This window comes from Leptonotus elevatus, chromosome 10, assembly GCF_054856555.1.
Source record: "Leptonotus elevatus isolate MCC_2025b chromosome 10, RoL_Lele_1.0, whole genome shotgun sequence".
In the NCBI taxonomy this organism is placed as follows: Eukaryota; Metazoa; Chordata; class Actinopteri; order Syngnathiformes; family Syngnathidae; genus Leptonotus; species Leptonotus elevatus.
Window position 1 is genome coordinate 25,507,968 of NC_141248.1, and position 7,718 is coordinate 25,515,685.

A 7,718-nucleotide genomic window follows, 5' to 3' on the forward strand; every position below is an offset into this window, starting at 1 on the left:
TTGTAAGCATATCATAAAAAGATAAAGAAGCGCATCTCAAAACCTTCAACGATTTCCATCCTTTTAAGACATTCAACATGGAGTCAAACGTTACATATTTGGGGGGCAAGGCCACGAAAGAGCGATTTTCCTAAAAACAAATGTTTTGGGAAATATCTTTCTGAAAAAGGACAACAACTTAAAAGTGCTTTCGCTTTAATCCTTTTTTTTTTTTTAATACTTATTTTATTGTGAATGTGTATTTTCAGCTACCGGTCCCCTTTTCGTCGCAAAAGCTGCAATTTAGGCTTTTGTGGGCTGACGATGGAATTTGTCTCGTTTTCTTTCTCTTCAACGTTGGGTTTGCTCACAAAATTATATTAATTTCCGCAAAACATACAACAGCATTTTGATGAAAAATCCGAAATCTTACTTTACTAACAATCTGCATTTTCTTTTGAATGTGGCTGTCAAAAGTTACATGCAAATTTGTGAACGTAGATATTTTTAAAGCAAAGATACGGAAAACATCAAATGGAAAAAAAAAAAAGGAGGAGAGAACATGCACAGAAGCAAAGCACTTTCAGTGCTCGGAGACGACATCGTCCAACCGCCCAAGGACGTCACACGCGACGTCATTAATCCGCGACGCTCCTCTTCGGTTGATGTCTGCTGAACGGCAAGCAAAAGGTGAACAAAAAACGACCGCCAACAGGTGATTATGAAATATGAGACTAACCCCCCCTGACATGTTTAGCCTTGCCGAGGGAGTGTTATTTCTATTTTTGCTTGATTAGTTGGACAAGGCATTGCTGACTCGTTCATCATAACAAAACGAAGAAAAAGCGAACAAACAAAACGTGATATATATTTTGGGGTATTCCGGAAACATTTGTACTCATTTTGTGATGGCCAAAACAAAGCTGACGTCCACTGACCATGCAGAGGTAGCCTTAGTTGATGATGATGACGTTTCAGGAGGCGGGGGACGCCGCCATGCTGGTCCGGGGGAGTCTCCACGTCTTACGGCTTCCCGTAAGAGCGTCGTGCGGCTCGGCCTTCCTCAGGAAGTCTCCTCTACTTCCTCCTCCTACCGGCCCCTCAACTCTCCGCCATGTGTCCTCGGGGGTCGCGGATCTCAGCTGGTACGAGCAGATGGCGCATTCGGCCCCCGTGCGCCTGGCTGAGGACTTCCTGGTGCAGGTCCAGCAGACCAGTGGTCTTCCCTGGTGGATCAGCATCGCCGTCAGCGCCCTGAGCGCCAGGACGCTGATCACGCTGCCCCTCACTGTGTACCAGATGCGCATACTCGCCAAGGTGGCACCAAACAAACAGCGGCACATTGTCACATTTCCCAATCCAACAGCTCAACTTCTGATTTTCCAACAGTTTCATTGGCCGCAATCATTCTTACTTTCGCATGAAATGATACATTTGTCGGCCGCTTAATCGATTATGGGACAATATCAGTATTGGCCGCCAAAAGTCCGTATCAGTCGGGCCTACGCGAGACACTGAATTGCTTCAAAACGTGTACCTCGTAAACCGTTGTAACCGTGGCAATCTGTGCCTAACATCCTCTCCTTGATTCCTGTGTCCGTCACCGCGGCAACACGCAGGTGGAGATGCTGCAGCCGGAGATGGCGGCGCTGGCCAAGAGGGTGCGCTACGCTGTGTCGCTGAGGGCCAGCGAGCGAGGATGGACGGACAAGCAGAGTCGGTAAGGACGTTCGGGCCGAGACGCTGGTGGGGGACGTTCGGCACGGGGCTGACGGCGCCACCGCATCTTTGTGGCGTTCAGCTTCCACTTCCAGAAGAATCTGCAGCGTTTGGTGTCCCAGTTGTACGTGAGGGACAACTGTCACCCTTTCAAGGCGTCACTGCTGGTTTGGGTTCAGCTGCCGCTTTGGATCAGCCTGTCGCTCGCCCTCAGGAACCTCAGCGCACGGCACTCGGGTGAGTCGGCTCGGCACTGCCCGGCCCGTCTGTCGTCACCGACGGGGCCCTCGATGAGACGCATGTTTTTCACATTTGAAAAGATGCATGTGGCTGAAATCGTGCGTCTCTCATTTTTGTCACTCATTTCTAAAAGCACATGAACCAGATGTTGCAGCCCAAATGAGCTCACAAATGAAATCGTTTGAAAACATGCCTCGGGTGCGTCTTCAAAGCCAACACGTAAAAATGATCAATTATCAAACGTTGTCAGTGCAAATGAATATCATCCTACAAAAAGTTGTCCTTGCCAAGGTGGGAGTAAAGACAAACGTCATGATGGGCTCAGCTGCCATCGCAAAGCAATTGTTCAAACAAACATGGCATCGGTTACGGGCATAACTTGGCAAGGGTTCCAGTCATCATGCTTGGGGCCCAAATGTATGTAAATGCTGCCAGCAGAAATTTGCGTCCACCATTGGGTGCACCTCGCAACATTTCTCAGTTCAAAGCACAAACAGAAGATTTGCCCAAGAGGCAAGAACCACCTGTGAAGACCCGAAATGAGCAGAAAGGACGAGTGGCAGTTGTTGGTGCAAGACATCATTGATGGGAAGAAAAACGAAAATGGAAAAAAGTCACGTTTGCTGAACAATATTTGAACAAGCCGGTTAACGATTGGGAGGATATCGTCTCGTCTGATGACGGCAAAATGTACATAAAAGCGACCGTTAGTTTTATGAGGTGACAACGTCAGCACAAATGTTGCATTGTTGAAGGAAAGATGAACGGGAAAATGTATGCAGACTTTCTTGACAAGTATTGATGATGAAAATGAAACGAGGGCGAACATTTCAGCAAGAGAGGGAAAAACAACAACGGTTTGAATGCTTGTTTGGAGGGAGGGGCCAAAATCCCAGCATGGCATGTGACTTCCTTCTCCATACAGGAAGCAATTTGACATGATCACGCACAAGTTCATTTCCGAGCTTCTTTGTTGCGCTTTCTTTGCACGTTTGGCTTGTCTTCGGCCGTAACGCGAGAGTTGAGAATGTCGAGCTTCCGGGTGAGAAAAAGCGACTTTCGCCAAGCGTGCCGTCTTGCTTTTCAGCGCTGCAGGGCTCCTTGGCCACAGGGGGCGCTCTGTGGTTCCCCGACCTGACGTCGCCCGACTCCACGTGGCTCCTCCCCCTGGCTCTGGGGCTGACCAATCTGCTCAACGTGGAGGTACGTGATTGACGGCCGCCGATGACGTCGCACCGTGCTCATCTTGCTCATCGTCTTGTGTTCAGCTCTTTTCCCTGCAGAAGTCCAACGCGTTGTCGGTCCACAAAGTGGTGACAAACGCCATGCGAGGTTTGTCCCTGCTGATGATTCTCATCGCCGCCGGCGCCCCCTCGGTGAGTTCCGCCCCCCTTGCGCGCAAACCCGGCAAGTGCGAGAAATGCAGCAGTTCTTCTTCCCTCCAGGCGATGGCGCTCTACTGGTGGTGCTCCAGCCTGGTGGGCTTGGCTTACAATCTTCTGCTTCGCGCTCCTACTGTTGTCCACATCCTCAAACTGCCCACGCGGCCTTCCAACACGCCCTACAAAGACTTGATGGACGCCGTCGTCAGGAAGTACCGCAAGTGAACAGGAAGTTGTCGGCGGCGACGCAACGCTGCGCAAGAAAAAACCGACACTTGTGGATGCCGCTCCACAAAGTAGCGCAAGTAAACAGGAAGTTGTCTGCAGCTGAACAGGAAGTGTCGCTGAATAGCCGACAAAACGTGCGCTCGTGTTTGTGTGCGCGCGCACGCACGCACGCACGCATTGTTTTGGGATTTGTCTCGGACCCGCTGACCCGAGCCAGAACTCGTCTTCATTTCCTGTCGGCCAGTTTCCACGCCGAGTAAACACGCCAAGAATTTCCTTTTTCTTGTCATTTCATCAAAATAAAAACCATCAAATATGCCGTTTTGTTGTTTTAACAACACTTGAGTTGTTTGTGACTTTTGGTTTAGTGGACAAGTTGGTTCCTAAACATTCCTTTGTTTAGTGAACAGGACTTGTGAATGGTCTATAGCTGACGTTTGCCCCAAAACAAACACTCGCTTACTGTTACAGATTCTTAGCAAGTGGACTTTGGAGGGCAGCCATTGTCGTAAGGCTGTAACTTAGTGACGGAGCGAATTTGCGATGCTACAAATGTCGATTTCACGTCAGGGTTCGTTCAAGGTCGCAGTTTCAATTTATGAAAGTTTCAACATTGAGAATGTTTAAACAGAAATGTAAGAAAATGCACAGGTGCTCGTCAAAAATTTGGAATATCCTCAAAAAGTTGAGTAATTTCTGTAACTCCATTCAAAGAGTCAAACTTTCACATATTATAGATTGCAGGTCCCACACCTTAATGGATTTCAAGTATTTGTTTATTTTTACATTATTTGGGCTTCCAGCTAAAAAACAACATGAAAACAGGATGTCAACAAATTAGAATAGCGTGAAAAAAAATCACCATGCATACTTCCCAGTGTTTTGCACGGAAAAATTAGGATGGGTGGTATTTTCAAAACCATTTGTCAATCTTCAATAGTTGTTTGGATTCCCTTTGCCTTAACCACTGCCTGGAATGGCCGTGGCGTTGCCTGGGGGTCCTGGAAGCCCAGGCCTTCTTCATGCTTGCTGTCAGCTCGTTGTTTTGGCCTCTGATGGCCCTCATTTTCCTCCTGAAATTGTGGGCCCTGAATCTATAATCTATGAAAGTTTGACTATTTAAATGGAATTACGGAAATTATTCAATACTTTTGAGGGTATTCAAAAAATGTTGACGAGCACCTGTAAATGCCTGGATGAGAAAACTGTATAAACTGTGGGGAGGTTTTAAGAGCCTTAAAACATTGATAACCAATGTAAAACATAAAGCTAACTACTTGGCGGATTTCATTTATTGCAGGTATTTTTTGGAACCTAACCCCAGCGCAAAACGAGGGAACGCTGTACTGGACGTGATGGCTGACTTGACAAATCCTCCCATTTGCTCTTTCACTATGTTTTCTTTTGGTATGCTTTGTTGGATTGTGTTTAAATCAAGCGTGGATTTGTTTCAACACGATTCCTTTCAATTCAGTGATGAGCGTGCATCTGTGTGGAACATTCTTTGGGGGGGGGGGGGTTATGATAAGAGTCACACACACACACAGTCATAGGCGGAGCCTGGCCGGGTTGCTGTCTGTGTTGTGTTTGTCTCTCGTCAGAACTTTGAGGTCGTCATGAAGTCCAAGTTGCTTTTGTGGCGTTGGGGTCCGCTGGCGGCGGCGCTGTTGCTGCTGTGCGTCCGGGCGGCTCCGGAATGCGGCCCGTGCGAGCCGGCCCAGTGCGCGCCTCTGCCGTCCGAGGGCTGCGCCGCCGGTTCGGTTCGGGACGCGTGCGACTGCTGCGTGCTGTGTCTGGCGGCGGAGGGCGAGCGCTGCGGCAGAGGCGCGCAACGCTGCGGCGCCGGCCTGGAGTGCGTGCGCGCCGACAAGAAGAGCAAAGTGGGCATGTGCGCGTGCAAGAGCCAAGATGAAGTGTGCGGCACCGACGACATCACGTACGCGCACGTCTGCGCGCTCAAGAGCGCCGACGCACACGCGCAGAAAGAAGGACGTCCGCAAGTCGGCGTGCGCAACAAAGGGCGATGCGCGGCAGGTGAGGACACTCAAGAGGCAACTTCAACCTCATTCGGGCTCAGCTCGCGGCAACAAAACATTTCATTCCATAGCAGCTAGAAAACCAACACTCGTGCTAAGATAACCAAAAGAGAAAATGGGGGGGGGCGCTTGTCGCGTTAAGCTGACAAACACGTTTGTGGTGGTCACACTACGCTCTCCCACTGTTGAAGACCAAACACACCAACACTTTGAAAATGTCGCTCGTGCTAAGGTAGCAAAACATGTTTGAGCGTGTGCGCGCAAGCTCGCCATTTTTCTCCTAATCCTCCCGCCGCCCGTCTAAACACGGAATTCCTGAGCGAGCCCGCCAACCCAAACAGAATTCCTCTTCGTGTCTCGGCAGCTCCCGTCATCGTTTCGCCTCCGGCCCGCGTCTTCAACGTCAGCGGCGCTCAAGTTTTCCTCAGCTGCGAGGCCGTCGGCGTGCCCACGCCCGTGCTCACGTGGAGGAAGGTACGCACGCACCAACAAAGAAGCACTGACCATGATGATGATGATGATGATGATGATGATGATGATGGTGGTGGCGTCCTCCCGCAGGAGACTGGCGGCAGGAAGAAGATGTCCCTCCTTCCCGGGGACAGGGACAACCTGGCCGTCCAGACCCGAGGAGGCCCCGAAAAGCATCAAGTGACGGGCTGGGTTCTGGTCAGTCTTGATTGTCACGGCGCCACCTTCCAAAACAAAACTACTCCACAAAAGCAACATCTATTCAGCGCATTTTACACATAGACGAGCAACAGGAAAAAATGAAACTTGAACCAAAACTAAATCCGCTGCAATTCGTAAATGCCAATAAGCCCACTGAACAATTACAAAAACATGAACTTAACATTACTGATGAAGAAACCCAATTTATGATAACACCGACTGCGACAAGAACACTTTCAATCCCATCAAACCAAAAGAAAAAAACAAGTGCAGAGCCCCAAGCTTGGATTGGTTTTGACCTCCAACCACTAGGGGGCAATGTGTTTGGGAGGTGGCCAAGCAGTACTTAATTGGGGTTCCACTAACAGACAGGAGAAGCAAAAGCATTTTCAACGGCGTCGTCTTGTGCTCTTGGCCTTTTGTCTTTGCTTTGTTTGTAGGTAGTTGCCACTTTGTGAACTGAAGAATGAATTGTCAACCATCATTCCAATCAGATGAGAATTCCATTGTTTGTTTGTTTTTTGCAAGAAGTCAAAATGAAGCAAACAATTAGTAGCCACAAGTGTAGTGGACACGCCCCGTGCTCATCATTGAGCATTCTTAAAGCGTCCCTAAATAATAAAAAACTCCATTGCAGCCATCAAATGAATAAACGTCCCGGACCTGATGGCTTCCCCGTCGAGTTGTAGAATCCATTCTCAATTATTCTCTTTCTTAGACTCATAGCTGAAATAAAGAAACATTCCAATTTCAATGACACACACGCATGCAATCATTTCTCTCATTTTAAACGCAACTCCAATTCAAATCAAATTACTGACCCACCCCTCGAGGCTCCCTTATCAATACAGACCTAAAAATCGTTCTAAAAGTACCTGGCAGGCTCAGACCCATCTGGAACAACCGCCATCTCCCTTACTCTTTTCGTGTAAGTTTTTTCATCTGGACGCAGCTAACAGAAAAAGAGAAACTAAATCATTTCATTATCACCGTACACAATTCTCAGATCTCACCCCTGACAAAAGATGAGGCGGGAACTTACGAGTGTCACGCCGCCAACGCCAAAGGTGACGCTTCAGCCGTTGGCGAAATTCGTCTGGTCGCCAACATCCGAGACGTCAAGGTCGAGGTCATGGATGAGGTCAAGAAAGGTAAGCGCCGACTGGTTGGTTTGCTGCCACCCAATGAGCAGCAGCACAAATCCCGCTCTTCAAAATAAAAGCTTCCTGTTGCAGTTGCGACAGCAAATGATGCTTGCTAATGATGTCATTTCCTGCCAGTGATGAAGGAGGAAGAACTGTGAGCCGCCGATCGGCCGCCCGCCGCAGGAAGAGCCATCTTCCACCTCCGCTCAATGCTGACCTTTTACTTTGAAATATCCAAAGCACGCTCTCTTCTATCGCTTCCTTTCTAACCAGTAGAAAACAGCAAGACACGAAAATAAAGCTCACCTGCAGCGTGC

At 48.8% G+C, this 7,718-nt stretch overlaps 2 protein-coding genes across 4 annotated transcripts; both read left to right on the forward strand.

The window, feature by feature from the left end:
- The first annotated feature begins 278 nt into the window (after positions 1 to 278).
- On the forward strand, positions 279 to 3,684 carry cox18 (cytochrome c oxidase assembly factor COX18). 3 transcript variants are annotated; one of them, XM_086085968.1, is made up of 7 exons: positions 279 to 694; positions 961 to 1,296; positions 1,599 to 1,699; positions 1,781 to 1,935; positions 3,026 to 3,141; positions 3,207 to 3,314; positions 3,384 to 3,684. In XM_086085968.1, exons 2-7 carry the CDS (start codon positions 976 to 978, stop codon positions 3,543 to 3,545), a joined length of 963 nt encoding a protein of 320 aa, XP_085942094.1. In that variant the 5' UTR covers positions 279 to 694; positions 961 to 975; the 3' UTR covers positions 3,546 to 3,684. The 3 variants fall into 3 exon arrangements, with proteins under 3 accessions (XP_085942094.1, XP_085942095.1, XP_085942093.1); XM_086085969.1 differs by having other exon boundaries at positions 279 to 669; positions 958 to 1,296; XM_086085967.1 differs by having other exon boundaries at positions 288 to 694; positions 958 to 1,296.
- Positions 3,685 to 5,088: 1,404 nt separating this feature from the next.
- Positions 5,089 to 7,717, forward strand: igfbp7 (insulin-like growth factor binding protein 7). Its single transcript, XM_086085970.1, has 5 exons — positions 5,089 to 5,582; positions 5,949 to 6,058; positions 6,146 to 6,253; positions 7,263 to 7,407; positions 7,537 to 7,717. Exons 1-5 carry the CDS (start codon positions 5,165 to 5,167, stop codon positions 7,557 to 7,559), a joined length of 804 nt encoding a protein of 267 aa, XP_085942096.1. The 5' UTR covers positions 5,089 to 5,164; the 3' UTR covers positions 7,560 to 7,717.
- Position 7,718: the final 1 nt, after the last annotated feature.

Excerpts from the sequence above, each read along its gene's own strand:
- cox18 (XM_086085968.1), top strand. The coding sequence starts at position 976 with ATGCTGGTCCGGGGGAGTCTCCACGTCTTACGGCTTCCCGTAAGAGCG. Across the intron at positions 1,700-1,780 it reads TGGACGGACAAGCAGAGTCG|CTTCCACTTCCAGAAGAATC; the intron begins GTAAGGACGTTC and ends TGTGGCGTTCAG. Across the intron at positions 3,142-3,206 it reads CCAATCTGCTCAACGTGGAG|CTCTTTTCCCTGCAGAAGTC; the intron begins GTACGTGATTGA and ends TCTTGTGTTCAG.
- igfbp7 (XM_086085970.1), top strand. The coding sequence starts at position 5,165 with ATGAAGTCCAAGTTGCTTTTGTGGCGTTGGGGTCCGCTGGCGGCGGCG. Across the intron at positions 5,583-5,948 it reads CAAAGGGCGATGCGCGGCAG|CTCCCGTCATCGTTTCGCCT; the intron begins GTGAGGACACTC and ends GTGTCTCGGCAG. Across the intron at positions 7,408-7,536 it reads CATGGATGAGGTCAAGAAAG|TGATGAAGGAGGAAGAACTG; the intron begins GTAAGCGCCGAC and ends ATTTCCTGCCAG.